Source organism: Lycorma delicatula, chromosome 12, assembly GCF_047948215.1.
Source record: "Lycorma delicatula isolate Av1 chromosome 12, ASM4794821v1, whole genome shotgun sequence".
NCBI lineage: Eukaryota > Metazoa > Arthropoda > Insecta > Hemiptera > Fulgoridae > Lycorma > Lycorma delicatula.
In genome coordinates, this window is record NC_134466.1 from 23453731 (window position 1) to 23472265 (window position 18535).

Below are 18535 nucleotides of genomic sequence, written 5' to 3' on the forward strand. Positions count from 1 at the left end.
ATAAAAATAATTTTTGTAAGTAACTATCTTGAATAAATATTTATTGTCATAACAATTTTCCTAAATTAAATAACTTGTTTTGTGAAAAAAATGCTTATTTTTTTTGTTTACATAAATATAAATCAAGATTATAAAATTACTCTAGATTGCCAAAATTAAATAAAGTCTCTTAAAATTTTTATAGCTTATTTATATTTTTTAATTATAATTTTCAAGATAATTCAATTTTTCCATACACAAATTTCAAAGTACTTGGCATCCCTGAGAGGTATACATCTTTTGTCAACAAACAATTAAGGTTAAGATTTTGAATTTGTGGAGATTTTAAATTTTAACTGTGTTAGTAAATATTAAAAGTACTTAGTAGATAATATTACTGTTCTTTTTTATGTGCATTTGCCTTTTTTAAAATTAAATATTAGTTAGAATGAACAAAACTGTGTCGGATGCGCGACAAAAATTGTCTGATTTAAGAAAAAAATACTGTGTAGATAATTTGAAAAAGTATGAAAAAACGTTTTCTTCTAGTGATGAATCACTTACCGTTAATAGTAAAAAAGTGCTAGATACAAAGAATGTTAAAAAAGAAAATTATATAGTTTCCAATAAAAAATCAAGTTTATCTGAAAATGAAATATTATCAACTGGTAAAAGTATTGAACTTGAAGAAAATTATAGTTATCCTTTGGAAAAAAAGGAAGGATTAAATGTTGGTAAATTAAGTCCATATTCCGAAATTAATTATGCTCAGTCAGTTGATACCAGCCCTCGATACAAAAGTAATTCTGTTAAATTGTTAAAAATATCAGTTGATCCTAACATTGACATTGTTCAGTCATCAAAAAAACCAGTTGATAGTCCAGTTTCTGAAATTAGTTCCATTCAGTCATTAAAAAACTCTATTTCTGACACTAGTCCTCATACTGAAAGAAGCTATATTCGAACATTACAAAAATCAGTTGATATTAATCCTTGTAAAATTAATTCTGTTAATTCATTAAAAGAATTAATTAATGGTGCTAGCTCTTATTCTGAAATTAGTCCCATTCAGTCATTAAAAAAGTCATTTGATCATTCTAGTGAACATTCCGAAATTCGATCCATTCAGTCGTTGAATAAAGTTGATAGTGAAAAGGTTTTATCTGATGTGGAGGTTTATAGAGATATTTCATCAGTTAAGTCACTGGAGGATAAAAGTAACAGTCAATCAGAAATAGAGGAAATCTTGAGCGATAGTGATATCGAAGATGATAAATCAATAATTGATCCTTTAGCTAATGTTCATTTAGTTTCAGATGAAATTTTAGAGGATTTTGAATCCAGTATTGAGCTCCTTGACAGTATAAAAGAAAAGACTCATGGTGGTGAACTTTCAGCCATTCAGAGTGTCAAAGCTTTTCCACTAAGTTCACCAATTGAACCACCACAGTTAGATCTACAAGATTATGAATCAGATTTTGAAGAATCAGAAAATGAATCGGAACAGTTAAGTGTTGAAGAAGATAGAAAAAGTTATAACGATATTTCTGATAACAAATCAAAACTAAATTCTGAGAGTAGAAGTAAATTTTTAATAGAAGATGAATTGGAAAAACATGACATCATTGAATTCCCAGTTTCATTAACCAAACAAACAACTACAAATAGTTCTAATGATATTTCTATAGATAATAGAAAAAGTTCTGTGGAAGAAATTGAATCAGAAATAAAAACTGAATCTGTTTCCGATAGTAAAATTACAACTAGTATCACTAAAAATCAAATAAAGTCATCTTCTAGTAAAAGTAAAAATACTGGTAGTCATTTATTAAAAATTGAACCTGATATTAAATCAAGTACTAGTAAAAGTAAATCTGATAAAAAAATTATTAAAAAGAAACATAATTTTGGTGTTGTAGTTAAATTACCCACTTCATCTTGTAAAAATGTTAGTGTGCAAACAAGTGATAGTATTGGTGCATTTAATAAAATTGAAGAAATTATTAGTCCAACAGTTAAACGAAAACAAAAAATATATATTAATACATCTGTAAGAAACACAAAATATCGACCTACAGTAAAAACTAGTAGATTACTTAAGGATACTTCATTTTTTCAACAAGATACTGAATTTAATCCTTACAAATTATACTCAAGTCATGGTAAGTAAACAATTTTATTATTTATTTAAAAGATTAATAACCTGCTTGTAATGTGGTTGGTCAGCATTTTCATTGATCAGTATTAATTTGTACTTTAGGGGATACTTCATAAAGACAAATCAGGATTAAAAATGGTACATAAGATCACTGTTTGATGTCTACAAATTTATTATGTATTAGTTATTGAAAGTTCATATCAGAAATCTAATGTATTATGCCTTGATGAGACATACCAGGCTTAAAAGAAAATATCAATTTTTATTTATTAGTTGCAAAATAAATTGATGAAATATCCATTTGTTGTTATTAGAAGTTATTTTCAACTTATCCTTTTTTTATTTACACTAAAAGAAACTCATGAAAAGTCAGGTAAAAAAAAATTACAGAAATATAGGTAAACGCACCAGTTATTAGATAGAAAAACATAGCTAACTGACTGTTACTTGACATTTATTCCAGTCTTAATTAATAAGGGTAATATATTAAAACAACTCTATAGTAAAGTATACAATTTTTTTATTTTGGAGACACAGCATCTTATTCGTGTTAACATGAAATATTTCTTTTAATAGGGATAATTTTGGCCAACTGTTATACTCTAGTAGAGTCTTAACCATTCACATAGTATAAATATGATTCAATAGTTAATTGGTCATTAGTCTTCATATCATCACGTTTCTTGTTTGCAAATAATTTCGACTTCTGTCAAAGCTCTACTTTTGAATCCTATGTTTTTATTATCACAAAATTTAAAGGTGGCAAAGGATTCTGATTCAAAGGACATGATATCACTGAATACTTGGGCATTAAAAATGCTTCTCATGTTATTCAAAATAATGTTATCAAAGTAGCAGTGAACTTTGTGTGAGCTAAAGGATGGAGAAATTCCCCACCCTTTGACAATATATCATAAAACAAGCAACCAAGTACAATCTTCATATCAGATCCTGGTTTGTATGCACTAGTAACCCACTCCAAAAACTCTAGTAATAAAATTTTTGAATGGATTTGCTTCAATCATTATGGCAAACTAGTCTGTATTCAGCAGTCAAGAAAGAAAATGAAATGTCATAATCAACTAATTGTTGCTAATAACAGTGGTCAACATAAAATTTGAAACTGTAAAGGGAGTAGGTGTTCTAAACAGTATTTTATATGCTGAATCTGAATATGTATTCTGAAACAACCCATCACATAACGTTCTTAAGTTACAACCCCTTAAATTTAACAATCAAATGATATCATATCATTTCAAGTCAGCCATTTCAGTGAGTTAAGTAATATGTAATTCAATGTGATGAAATTTTTTTCAGTATGAGTTCAGCTCTTGGTATGACTTGATGAGTTCTTTAGTTGTGGCAGTGGTTTTATCAAACACATATTATAAAGATTGTTTCATAAGTGATACCATAAATTTAGTGAAAGATTTTTATGACAGAACAACTTTTGGTATTATTTTATTGAACATCCAGATATGAGTGTGTGATGCACGCATTTTGTGCTGTGTTTTATTCCACATCATGGTGAAACAATTTTATAAAGTATTTTAAGTATATATAAATTAAAACTTCATTATTTTTATAGTTAAACAAGTATTCCTGTAATATTTCAGTTAACTTTCTCGATCATTAAAATATTTTAAATTTTACAATGAATAAAATCAGGCTTAATAGGTCTCAATATTTGTTTGTTACATTTGCAGAGAATTCACCATAAAAAGTCAACAAAAACCAGTATTGAATCTGTTGAAAACTGCTTACAAATATTATTTTGACTGACCCTTGGGAGACCAAGATAAATCATTGCTGACCTGAAAGTGATAGGGCTTTTTCTTGGTTTCCAGAGTGGCTTTACAAAATATATGTATTTGTTGGATAGACGGGCTACAGATAAACACTATGCAGTTAAAGACTGGCCAAAAAGAAATCAGTTTACCCCAGGAAAGGAAAATGTTGTCAGTATTCTCCTTGTTGAAGCAAATCATCTTATTTTACCACCTGTACACATAAACTAGGCCTGATCAAGAATTTTGTAAAAGCATTAGACAAAGATGGAGATGGCTTTAAATATTTAGCTGAGGTTTTTTCACAATTAAGTGAAGCCAAATTAAAAGAGGGAATATTCATCGGGTCACAAATAAGAAAATAAATTCGTGAAAATATATTTGACAGCAAACTGAATATTAAAGAACTAGCATTCTGGAAGTCATTCAAAGATGTCGTTACTGGTTTTTTTGGAAACAAAAAATATGAAAACGATCAACAGCTTACAAATGAACTCCTAGTGAACTGCAAACATTTAGGCTGCAGAAGGTCATTGAAATTTCATTTTTTACATTCTCATTTGGACTTTTTCCCTTTAAACGTGGGTGAAATCAGTGACGAACATGGAGCAAGGTTCCACCAAGATATATTGTAGTTGGAACAACATTAACAAGACAGATGGAATGTATCTATCTGAGTGACTACTGCTGGATGATAAAAAAAAGACCACTGAAACCAAAAGAAATACATGAAAAAAATTAAGGTAAACATAAATGTCTGCAAAATAAAGGTACAAATTTTAATTGTAATTATTATTTTTGCATTCTATTATTTAAGAAGTTTTTCAATATTTTAAAGAGTCATAACTAAAAATTTGAGGGTGATGAAGAAAAACTGATTTCATTTTAATATTCAGCATAAAAAATACATTATAAATCACCTACTTTTATCTCAGTTCCAAATTATTATTTATTTGTTTTTTGTTGATCTATATAATTATTCTCTCGTAAAATTGAACATCAGTTGATAAATGCTCATCAGTATATAGAAAAGGCCTGACAAGATGCTGTTGTATTATCACATCATTTGGCAAATATCGCACTAGATGTTATTGCAAAACCTCACTGTAGTGAACTCTTGCACTCATTGATGCTTCACCAAACCAGTGATCTGGGTGAAGTGGCATTCACGTAACAAGTGCACTGGAATGACTTCAAAATGTTTATCTAAAAGCTCAAGAACTCTATTGCAATAGGTATTTGCTGAATGGTATTAATGTATAGAAGTGTATTAGGCTGATGGTTGAAGAGAATGCTGATGATTTAGTTAAAACAGTTCAAAAGAGTTTACTAGAAAATCAATGATAACATTTTGGCTGATCTCTTTGGTGGAGTGGTAGCATTTTAGCCTTTGATCTGTAGGTCCTGGGTTCAAATCCTGGTCAGACATGGTATTTTTCATACACTACAAATTTTCATCTTCATATTCCTACTTACAAGCTTTTGTGGTGAATTAATTGATCATTCAAAATATTCTTTTGTCCAAGAATAAATAAATGAACCTATTGTGTCAAATATTACTGTCTTATAACCAACTTTCCTTCTGAAGACCAGTTTCTCTTCTACATTTGCTTTTTCTACCCCCCTCCCTCATAGCTTTTTATGGAAAGAAATAACGTAGTTTGTTCATATTTTACTGCAGTACCAAGCGTGCCTTTTAATCTGAGAAAATCTATTCCTTTTTTCCCAAAATCATTATTTTATTAATTGAAACTGTCATATTCACAACAGTATCGATAAATAATAAAAATGATACTATATAAATTAAGATTTAGATTGGATGGTGGATTATAACTGCTGATAAGAGAAGCACTCTTTAATCTATAACCATTAACAAGACATAATCTGAATTATATTTCATACTTTTTTACTAAAAAGTCATTTCTACTTAAACTATCATTGAGAAACTTTTGCATATTTAAACATACAAAAATTAATAAATATACAGATGTAACAATATATAATTCTAATGAATATTCCATTTGAGGGGGAGGGGAAAAACTGATTTGTATTTACAAAACCGCTAGGCTTTATTATTCTGTTTAGTTAAAAAAAGCTGAATCAACTTTTTCATCCTTGTATTACATTTTAAATGTACAGATATGTATTCAGTTCAATTAATGCCTTGCAAACTGTTACTTTATTTTTTACTGATTTTGTATATTTGTGCTTATTTATTTTTTATGGACGTCAACCATATCTCTTTTATAATTAATTCTGTATTTTAAAATAATTCAGCATTCAATTTCAAATAAACTGAACTTGTTATTGATATCTGGTGACAACATACTCTTGTACAACAAATTATTATTTGTTTCTCCCATCATTAAAAAAATTACAACCAAATTTACAATCCATTGGAGAATAAACAAAGCAAGCAGGTTGACCTGACAACCTTGACATCACTATATTCAAAAGAGATAACAAACATACTATTAAAATATATAAAAAACTCATTAACAACACATCTAACCATCATATAGCACAAATATGCAAGTTTCCTTTAGTGTAACATTATCTAATAAGTAAATGCATACACTACCTTTGTCAATTGTAAACTATGTTAAAGAACTTGATACAATAAAAAATTTGACACAAGTTGATGTGTGGCTACCATCCATACTTTTAGTTAACATACCATAAAATTAAAACATAACTATTGACGGAAAATATATAGCACTTTTAAATTAACATCCATCATTTTCAGAAAAGAAGGTTATCACTACTCTGTTGCTTCCAAAACAACATATACACAAGAGCTTTCAGCACGCTAATAAGACATAAATTAAACTGTACTATTGCACTAAATGCTACATCATGCAAATTGGATACACATTGACCCCGCAGTTATAGGCCTTACACATCAACAACTTCTGAAAATTACCTAATAGAATCAAATATAAAGGACATTACCCACAATGTGTAAGTTTCATCCTCTAAACATCAACATCTCTATGCATTTTAATATGAAATTTGTGAACACACTAAATTTGACAAGTAGCTCCAATAGGGCATTGGAAGAATAAATACAATAATTTGAAAGTGAGCCCTTTAGATTGAGATTGTTAATATCAAGTGTCGAATGAAACTATTCATCATTGTTTACTTACATTTAATTTGTTTTCTTCATACAACAATATAAGAAATAAGAATAGTAATTTCTTTTACAATAAAGTTTTCTTTACAGGAGATGCTCAATATGAACACCATTTAGCTCCAGTAATGCCTTAACATGTTTCAACATTGAAAATACCACTGAACCACTGAAAGACACATCTTTTCGTTGCTTCTCATAAATAAAAATTATAGGTGTAAGATCTGGGGATCTCATTGGCTAGATGTGTCTTGAAATCATTGAATACTTCATGCAGCAAATTTAGCTAAACATTGGTAGTGTGAGCTATTCCTTCATATTGTGGAAGAACATTGCAACAATATATTTTTTATTGGTTGATGAAAGGATAGCACTGCAATAATGTCCTGAGTTTATTTGTTTTGGAAAACTAAATGATTATGAATTTACATGATACAACACACCAAACTCCAATTTTTTACTATATGTGGTTGTTACAAGGTCTTATGAGGATTTATTCACAGACTGCTGAGCCAATAGTCATTGCTCAATAAATAAAATCATGTTTCGTCTGAAAAAAAAAAAATGTTATGTTGAGAATAATGTTTCCCTTTTTCATTAATAACAGCATTACAATGGTTTCCCTTAATTCGTGCATGAAAATAGCTGGTATTGTCTTTTTTTATTGAGAATGGCACATCTCGCATTTCTGACATATATATATATATATACACAGTATCTTTCATAAGTTTAAGGACACCTTAGAAAAACTGTTTGTCAGTTTGTCTTTAAACTTATGAACTAAATACAAATCTTATATGTCTGTAAGAAACAGCTTTAAAAAATACATCTTTTGGTGAAAACCGCAGGCTTCTAAGTTAGATGCTTCAAATTTATTTTAAATGACCTAAAATTAGCCCGTTTTTTTATAAAGAAATTATTATTTCTCGTAAAATATATAACCTAGGCTAACGAGTGGGATATCATTTTAAAGCTGTGTTTTAGAGTTTTTCAATAGAGTAATAAGAAAAATTATTAAAAATTTATTTTTTGAGTTAAAAGAGCTTAAATGATTTTAAAATTTTCACAAAATTTTTGTTTTTAAGAGAGTAATATTCAAAAATGTACAATTCACTTTAAAGTGTCAGGTACACCAACTTAGAGTATCAGGCATATCAACAGTAATTAAAAATGTCAAGTTGGCACTATTATCAGCTGTTTCCCACCACAACGGTGATGAATTAGCATTTGCTTCTTTGAGGTTAGGTTGGTGAAAAGTTTTTTATTAAAAATGGGTAAGAAAAGTGTTAGTGTAGAAGTAAAATGGAAAGTAATCGGTCTCTGGAAAGCAAATAAAACATACAGAGACATAGACATTGCTGAACAATTAAATATCAAAAACATGAGTACAGCAAGTTGTTAAAAAATATCGTGATCAAGAAACTGTCATTGATCTTCCATGATCTGGTCGACCACGAAAAACATCAATGAGGCAAGACAGAGCAATTATAAAGGTATCAAAACTTAATCGGTCTGCTAGTTTGCCTGATACAGCGACAGAAGTAGCACAAAATCAAGGAATTCAGGTTAGTACTGCCACTCTTTCTAGATGTTTAAAAGAATCTGGAATGGAATCCCATTTCACATTAGCAAAGCCTCTTTTAAGCGCTGTCCACAAGTCAAAACGTCAGTTTTGCAAGCAAACGAAGAACTGGTTGAAAGAAGCTTGGCGAAGGGTTGTCTTTTCTGATGAAACCAGATTCCAGTTGTGTTCAAACAGAAAAATTAGGGTCAGGCGAACAAAAACTGAAAAGTTTCTACCAGCCTGCATCATTTCTGCTGTGCAAGGTGGAGATGCTGTCTTGGTGTGGGGTTGCATAACTTCAGAGGGTGCTGGACACCTTAGAATAATGGATGGGACAATGAACAGCATACAGTACATAAATACAACGGAAGAATTCATGCTTCCTAGTGTCCATAAACTGTCGGGTGAGAATTTCATCTTCCAGCAAAACAACGCACCTTGTCATAAATCACAAGTTACCAAGGCACGGTTTGATGTAAATGATGTGGAACTTTTGGACTGGCCTGCTCGTAGTCCTGACCTAAATCCAATGAGAATTTATGGAATCGGATGGCACTGCAACTTGCTAAAAGAAAACCTAAAAATAAGGCTGAGTTACGACTTCAAGTCGCAAGTCTGTGGCAAAAGGTGATGAAAGAAAAATGTTTGGAATTGATTGAATCAATGCTTGATAGAGTAGCAGCATGCCTAAAATCGTATGGAGGTCATACAAAATACTAAACATTTAAAAAATGATGTACCATTATCTCTGTTATTTTTATTTTTAATTTTTACTTGTATAAAATAAAGATTTTGTCATGAAATACTGATTTTTCGGTTATTTTTAACTTGTCCTTAAACTTATGAAAGATACTATATATATATATATATATATATATATATATATATATATATATATATATATATATATATATACACACATACAAATTGGAATAAAATTATTATCTGCTCTATTGAAGTGACTGCAGCTTAAATACAGTTTTTCAAATAAAGTTTGAATAGCCAAGTAATTGTAGCTTTTGAGTATTGAGTTTCAATTAATGGCACTATTTTAGGCCTTGTTGCTTGAATCTTGAATGGCTGAACATCATACTTTTTCAGTATGAAGATTAGGTACTAATTTTGAAGAAATTAAAAATAAAACCGGACTACGCCTATTTGTTTTAATGAACTGAAGGCTTGGCAACAGCTCTGGAAGAAAAATTCCTAGATTATGATTAAAATTCTTGGCAAGAGGTATAATCAACTGGGTTTTTCAGTTCACCTGTTAACAAAATACTTGAGAGTAAACCAATACTTTCATAAAACAATTACATTATGAAAATTTAAAATTTTATTATTAAAGTTCCATCAACTTTATATTTAACATTTTTATTGTTTCAACATCAAATTTAAACTTTTTTGTTCCTTAACTATGTGTCGTTCAGGTGGAAATATTTCTTCAACTTTCATCACAGAAATAAGCATACACATTTAAAATTTATTTGTACAAAAAGAGGTAAATTCAGACTCTCAAAAAAAGTGAATTCATGACTAAATGATAAAACATTTAACTATAAATCAAGATGTCAGAAAAACTACAAGCTTACACTTTATTACATTTTAATTGAGCACCTGTTGTTACTAGAAAAAATCTAAACAAAATTCTCTTCCCTTCAACCAGGTGCAGTTGATCATATCAATTTTAGTTATTGTTAACAGTAATGGTTCTCTCTCACTCACTCAAGATCATGTGTCTTTCTCTGTTTAGAGTAAGTTTTTAATGACTGTGAATACAATTGTTCTTTTCTCAGGCCCAGAAAAAGTCTGAAGGAGTCAAGAGTTTTTGACTCCTTCAGACTTTAATGAGCAAGTTTTAACGAGCAAGAAGCCTTACAGCAAAAGAAGTCATTCTTTTGCTGTAAGGCTTCTTGCTCGTTAGGAAACAGGACCACCTCTTTCAATACAATAACTAGAGAACCTATTGTGTGTATTGAACATTGCAATTATGATTGTGGTAAGGTGTGTTCAGATTTGCTGAACGATGACCTGCTAATCACTTTACTCTTCTCAACATCAGTTATTTAAAGGAAAACAAAATTTTCCACTATATCCAAGTAGCTATTGACTTCAGTGAAGATTTGCTTATACACAATTGTGCATCAATCCACATCATGTTTATCTTGGGAAAGTCACATGCATTTAGAAGTTTCATTTGGTTGTTCTAAGCTCCAAATTCCATAGCTAGAACATCTGTTATGTAAAGTTGATTCATTTGTGAACACAGTAGTCCTAAGAAAACTGTCACATGTATTTAGTAAATTCAACTTGTCTAGGATGTTTACTGCCTTGATTTTATGTTTAAGCCGAGTTCTACAAGCATGCTCTGTATTAAACATTTTTATGATTAACAGTTTGAATGGGTGATAATTTTAGGCACCTTTGAGTATCTTAGGCATAGGCATATTAAATTCAAAGCTAGAATGAAATGTTTATTTGAGTTATATATGAACAACTGTCTTAGATGTTCCACTTTCACTTTTGGTATTATACTTCTTAATGACTACAATTTCAGCTTCTCTACATTGATTGAACTATAGTAGCATCTTGAATGGATGTATATCATTGTTGTCACTACACTATTATAACAGATTCAAACCCAGTTTAATGTAAAACACATTGTTGCAGTTTCATTGACTGAAGTGGTAAATGGGTGGATGACTAATAAATATGCTACCTGGCACATTCAAAGTCATTGCAGCAACTAAAACAAAAACTAGCATTGTTTTTATAAATTTCAGTACAATAATCAAATAATTTTGTTTACCTAGGGTATTTTATATTTTTTTTATGTAAATTTTTTTAACCCCCTTAGTCTAAGGTTGAATATGGTATAAATTTTCTTTAAAAAAAGATTATGTGAGTAGAACAATCTTTAACTTTATAAGGAAATAAGCGAGAAGTAAGTAGTAAGTCTAACAATTTTTGTTTTCATCTACCTCTTAATAAAATCTTAAGGATTAGTTCTACACTAGAAGAAGGAAGTCACAGAAACAGGTAACAAGGTGTATAAGGTGATGATTGGTGCAGCCTTGTAAGTAAAGGTTTAAAGCGTTAATTTCAGAATGTAAAATAATTGTTTTTAGATACTTAAAGGGAATGGATAAGATTATGTTTTTTTTTTTAATTTTTATTTTCTATTTTATTTCAGATGACTTATCAATTGATGCGTTACTGGATGTAATATTACGTAATCAAATTGCAACGACTAAATATTTTATGAATTGTCATGAACGTTTATACATTGAGTGTTGTAAAACAGTCAGGTCATTAAATGAAAATTATAAAAACCATAAAATATGTATGTATATTTCAGAAACATAGATATTTAAAATAAAAAGCTTTGTTTTACAAAGAAATGAATGTAAAATTATTTTTTCACTTAATACCTGAAGAACTACATAAGAGAAATTATTTTTGGTTTGCATGTTTATTTTTTAAAAGCAAACAAAAGTCTATATAGTAAAGTGAAATAAAATTTCAATTGGCATACAAAACAATTCTTATTTAACATTAGTGGTAAAGCATATTTCATCATCTTCATGTCTACAAAGAAAAAATTTGACTGTACAGTTCAACAGGCCACTTGGATATTTTAAAACGTACATAAAGTACTTAAAAACATCTGCTTTAGTTATGCTTCAACGATTTGTTGAAAAGAATTTCATTCATTATAACCTTTTATTTAAAAATGGGCTCCACTTTCTGAAGCTGTAAAACATTTGTAATGATAAAACAGTTCAGTAAAAGAGGATAGAACAGTTTAATATATTAATACTTGAAAGTATTGCTTTAATCAAATGTTTATCTTCATAATATGACCATTTTTCCTGATGGTACTCATAAGGACTGGCAGAAATCCTTTTTCTTCGTTCTATGGGCATTTTGTATTTGCCATGCATCATTTGGAAACCACTTTGCAGTAGAGTTTAATGCACATGTTTGAGTGAATTGTGGTTTTTTACCAGTTTTAATTTTTATCCTCTTCTGTACTGTACACATAATCATTTCTTATATTTTATTTGAAAATTACTATTTTATTTTCAGTCATAGGGTCGAAAATGTATGCTGGTGCTGGAAGGTATTACCAAATCTTTTTTTTAATTTTTTATTTTAGGTGGGAAAAATATTGACATAGTTAGATCATCATCATCATTATTCACAAGACTATACCTTTGTGATTTAGCCATGACACTCTTATCTTTCCTTCTCTCTTAAAGTTATTATATGAACCAAGGCCCATCTCTTCTTTGACAATTTCACTCTTCTTCTTCGTATAACATTTATAAAAGTACCTCCTCTCACACTTAATCATTTCTTTTCCTACCCACCCAGCTCGTTCTTGTTATTCTCTTCAAATCCACATTTCTACTGCTTCCCGTCTTCTTCTTTCTGCTTCCCCAAGTGTCTTCGTCTCACATCCATAAGTTTTAGTGAACTGTTTCCTTATTTGCATACTCAGATTATTTGTCAGTAAATTCTTTTTATCCTGGAAAGCTCGTTTTGCCAGCGCTATTCTTTTTACTTCTGCGACACATTTATTATCACTAGTGATGGTGCTTCCCAAATAACAAAAACTGTCAACCTTCTCTACAGCAGCCTTCTGTCAACCTTTGTACCTTCCTTTGTTTTTCCTACTATGATAGTCTTTAAATTTAAGTTTTGTTAGTACTTTGGGTGTGCTTCTAAATTTCCATTCCCCTTGCTGATTCCGCCAGTAACACAATTATCATCTGTAAAGCGCATACAATGCATGGATTTTCCATTAATTCTGATTCCTTTTGTTTTTTTCTTTTATTTCTACGATAGCTTTTTCAATAAACAAATTAAACAAAAATGGTGACCGTGGACAACTTTGCCTGACTCACCTTCTTATTTTGGCCTCTCTTTAAGCTGTTGATTTCAATCTCAGTTGTTTACATTTTATACAGATTCAGAATCTTCTATTTAACCCCAATTCTTTTCTAATAACATTCTCAGCACTAGTATCGCTTCTATAGTTCCCTTCTGGTCATCTCCAAAATTTGTCTTAATTTCCTTTTATTCGGCTTTTAACAATGTTTATAGACAGTTATAACTGTATGTTAATCCTGCATGTATTAAATAAGTTTTATCTGTCTGCTAATCCTATGCATATTATCTAATATCAGTGGTATCTTAGTTATAATTAAGTCATCTTTTACTTTGCTTTATTCTGATATTTTGTTGACAGACCCTTGGTGTGTAGCAATTTGTAAATTATTAATATTTAAATTAAATAAAATTAGAATTTTTGATTAATTTCTAAACATTAAAGCCATCCAGTGCATTAATACAAAGAAACTGGTTAACTTTTACTTACAGAAGGACCAAATTCCTCATTTTCTTCTTTTTTTTTTAATTTAATAAAATACATTTTTATTTAATTTAGTAAAATTAATGTCTTTTTTATAGACAAAAATAAAACTTTTTCTACCAGCAATACAGAGTTTAACCATATTTCTTACATTATCTTATTGTTTCTCCAATCTCTAAATTAAAAATGCTTTCGAGGGGTTTCCCTAATCCTCAGTTTATAAAAAACTTTTTTTTTTAAATTACACAAAAATTATTGCATATTGTAAAATACGTAGTCAAAAATTAAAATAAAAATAAATTATTGCCTGTGGTCAGCCACACATATGGTATTGCCATAATATATGAATTTTACTTAATTTATACAAATCAACTCGGTCTGCATATTAACAAAGTTTAACTTTCGTCTATATTTGTATATATAATACTTTCCTAAAATGTCTAATTTTTTATTGCTATTTATTTTATATTCTTTTTCAATTTCAATTATTTTTAAATTTGTATAAGTCAGTGATAGAATGTAATGATCAGCAAGTTTAGAAAAACTTGTTTTATAAAATCTAAATTATTCTGCAAATCTTGCCCTAAATGATCTCTATTAGTTTTCTCCAAATATAAATTTTTATAACACTTTTTTTTTTTTATGGGGTGAAACACGCCTGGACGTTATCGCCCGGAATTTTATTAATAAAAGGGTAAAATAACTTCCAAAATAATAAAGTTTATAAGGTGTAAATGTAATATTTATTAATCATATAATAAAAATTTATTAAAACAAGCCAAGAAGGCAAGATAAAACTCAAAACTAATACCACAGACGAAGTTGATAAAATATAAAAGTTAAAATAATCGAATAAACTATATAAAACTTACCTAATTCCGATGGGTTGTGCAAAAGTCCCCTCCCCGGATAGTAAAATTAAATACATAGAACCATAAAATCAAAATTGAAAGTAAAGGTTAAAATTATTAAAAAAACTCTTCTAACAGAAAAACATATATGATAATATTTAACTTTTAGCAGTAACCTGGTACCATGCAAAAAGAGAAACATCCGGTCCAAAATTCCATTATTATTGCACAAGATATCATGGATATTTCTAGGTATATTAAACTGACGACACATAACATATGCAGTCCACGAGAATGTGGTGCACAGTCATGCAGCAGTTGCATCATGTGCATAGGGGTGGGGCTTCTCCTGACATTAGGTATTCGTCTGTGATCCTTGTATGTCCTAACCGTAACCAGCAGAGGACCACTTCTTCATGACGAGATTTTCTGCAAGAGCAGCCCCATGGCAACACTTTATCTTTAATCCGTCGGAGTTTATTATCGATGGTAGTCGCCCAGTCACTTTGCCACCTTGTTATCTTGTAGACATCACATAAATCAGGATTATCAACATCATGTAATTTCAAATTTTTGAATAATATTAGTAATTTATATAAATATTATCATTGCCATGTTTATTATTTTTAGATTTCAATGTAGATTATTATAACTACTGTATGTATTTGAGATGCTACATCCATCTTTTACTGCAATTCTAAAACAGCAATTAAGTTTTCAAAATTATTAGATTTTCATTATTTTTTACAGGTACATAGTTATCAACTTAATCATAATTTTAACCAAAATATCATGAACGTAACTAACCCACATAATTGAATATTGTGTTTTTGGGTAACACTATAAACAACTTTATTTTGAAATTCTTGTAAATAAATTTTGTACATAACAGCCGATAAAGGAAATCCCATTGGTATTTTCTTGTGTAAAAATACATTTTAAATTTGAAATAACTTTGTCGACATTTTATTTTAATTTTTGACTTCATATTTTACAACATGCGACAATTTTTAATGGTTTGATTTTAATGTGTAATCTTTGAAAAAAGGTTTTTATTAACTGATGTAAAGATTGGAGAAACAATAAGATACAGTTAGGAAATATTGTTCAATTCTGCACTGCTGGTGGAAAGTAAGTTTTACTTTTGTCTTTAAGGTTGATCCCCTTCTGCAGCATTTCATGGGGGAAAGAGACAACAGCAGATATTTTTTTCACTGTTTTACCAGAATAGGCAGTTGGAAAATTTGGTACTGAGCATCAGCAGGTAGTAATTATGATGGTTTTGGGACAAAAAGGTCCAATTTATTGTGATTATTTGGAGGAACAGCAAACAACCCTCAATAAGAAGGAAATGAGCTGGTAATATTTTAAAAGGGATAACTCTTCTGCATAATAATACCACTCAAAAAGATACAGGAGCTACTCAAGTGAGGTTTTGCCACATTCACCTTACAGTCTTGGAGCAGCAGATTTTTTTGTTTGGTCCTAGGAGTTTTTTACATTGCACTGGCTTTGTAACAATGAGTAGGTCAAAAGTGTGGTACAAGAATGGCTCACTAAGAGATTGTAAAAAAACCTAAGTGTGGCTGGCGATTATGTAAAGTACTGTTATGTTTCATTATTATTTTACAGCAATTTTTATTTTTAATTATTGAACGACACTCATATACACAAGTTGAATTTAGAACCTCTTCCTTTCTTTAAAGTCGACTACAAATGATCAAATGTAATTTTTTTTTTTTTTTTATAAAACTTCTTTAGATTTCATGAGAAAATGAATAATTTTTATTTAAGGTGGAAAATTACAAACACTTTAGATTATGTTGACTTCGTGTACTGACTAATTGTTGTAGGTTATGGCTAATTTGAGTGTAGGTTATGTTGATATAGATACTATTTATCAGTAGACAGAATCAACAAATTCTAATCAACAGACTACATAGCAATAATAATACTTTAATACGTTGTTTTTTTGACAAAGAAGTTGCATCAAAAAAAGGGAGAGAAAAGTGGCAATATAATAACAAAGAAGTACCAACTTTTCTTTAGATAATTATGGCCAGATGTTACAAAAGGAAATCTTTAATTGTAAAGAAAACACAATTATATATTAGATAAAATTTAATGAATAAAAATTATATTTCATTTGAAATAGGTACTAAAAAATTATATAAATATTTATACATAAAGAAAATTAAATTTAACAATTATAATTATTATAATAATTACTTTAACCAATGAAGGAAAACTATTTTTCAACAGAAATAGAATTATTGAATCTACTTCTCTATTAAAAAAAGTTTCTATAGAAAATTTTAGGCAACACATTAAGTAAATTAATTTACTTTATTAATTATTACAATAATTATAATAATAATACAATATAGTTTGAACTGAATTATTGTTAACGACAATAATAATCAAAATTGAAATATTTTTGTCACTTGTACAGATTACTTTTATATACATTAACTTAATCATAATTTACATATATACTTAAGTACTAAATACAAATTTACAAAATTATTTATTCAATGGTACAGAAATCAGTATCCTCATAATGTAACCGTCAAATTTATACTTTGGAAAAGGAGATATTTTATACTGTCATTAACATTCTATATTTTAGTTGTACTATAAGCATAAGTACCTGTAAACAAGGACGGATAAATCCAGTGGGAATATATGCTTATGGGCACCTCAATAAATACTCAATAAAATGCAGTTTTAATATTTAAATACTTTGTTTTGATCACAACATAGTTATTTTTTAAGTAGATTCCATAAAAAGACTGCTGTTGACTAATGCGCTAAGGCCGATTAGAATGCAGGAATGTATGTAATTATCCTTAGCTTTCCAAATAATCACCTTAAATTTAATAAAAATATCAATAGTTTGTGATATATGCAGTCCACTAGTAAGCAATGATGATAATAAAAAGGTTTTTGAGATATCTTAAAACTGAATGAGTGGAAGATATAATTTTCATCAAAAATACCTTCCATTAAAGCTAAGATTTAATAAGAATGCCAGAATACCTTCTTCTATAAAAAGAAAAGAATTATCGATTGAATATTTGGTTTAAATTAAAAACCTCCTTTTTTGAAAATCAGTAAAAAATACACATTTTTATAATCTATATCAGAAAATAAAATAATTACCAGAAAATTAAAGTTTATTAATTACTACTATTTAAACTCATCAAAAAGTTTCTATAAAATGAAATATTTTAATTAGTAAATTGTTAAAAATAAAAATTATCTCTTTCTGTTAGACGAATGAATATCATTTACTGCCTTTGCTTGGTGGGGGAGGGGTAAATAATTCAAGTAAAAGAAATTGATTGAAAAATGAATATATATTACTATTATAATTATTATTGAGATGCTCAGGAAAATAAAATTGACTAGAACTAAACAAAAATTCTTTTAATCAATTGCTGTTAACTTTACTAATTATTATTACAAACATGGTAATTATTACACAATACAGCAATTGTAACTTATTTATACAAAGATTCACAGCCTTGTCATTTTTATGAAAAATAATCATAGAATGAATGAAAAATGAATTATGCAGTACCAACTTTTCTGGTTTCAAACATGGTATATGTTTAAAAAACACTGAAAACTGATGTAATGCTGCCTTTGGGTACAATACTATAAAAGTAAAGAAAATTGATTTTATA

At 28.9% G+C, this 18535-nt stretch overlaps 1 protein-coding gene and 1 non-coding gene across 3 annotated transcripts; both read left to right on the top strand.

Annotated features, from left to right (window-relative positions):
* The first annotated feature begins 293 nt into the window (after positions 1 to 293).
* On the top strand, positions 294 to 12013 carry LOC142333269 (uncharacterized). 2 transcript variants are annotated; one of them, XM_075380280.1, is made up of 2 exons: positions 294 to 2141; positions 11812 to 12013. In XM_075380280.1, the coding sequence occupies exons 1-2, from the start codon at positions 428 to 430 to the stop codon at positions 11982 to 11984; spliced, it is 1887 nt and encodes a 628-aa protein (XP_075236395.1). In that variant the 5' UTR covers positions 294 to 427; the 3' UTR covers positions 11985 to 12013. The 2 variants fall into 2 exon arrangements, with proteins under 2 accessions (XP_075236395.1, XP_075236396.1); XM_075380281.1 differs by lacking the exon at positions 11812 to 12013 and adding an exon at positions 7151 to 7273.
* Positions 4779 to 4859, top strand: LOC142333529 (small nucleolar RNA R12). The gene has a single exon (XR_012758628.1). It is a non-coding gene; the product is annotated as a small nucleolar RNA R12 (small nucleolar RNA).
* Positions 12014 to 18535: the final 6522 nt, after the last annotated feature.

Coding starts and splice junctions, on each gene's coding strand:
- LOC142333269 (XM_075380280.1), top strand. CDS start 428: ATGAACAAAACTGTGTCGGATGCGCGACAAAAATTGTCTGATTTAAGA. Junction 2,142..11,811: donor CAAATTATACTCAAGTCATG/GTAAGTAAACAA, acceptor ATTTTATTTCAG/ATGACTTATCAATTGATGCG.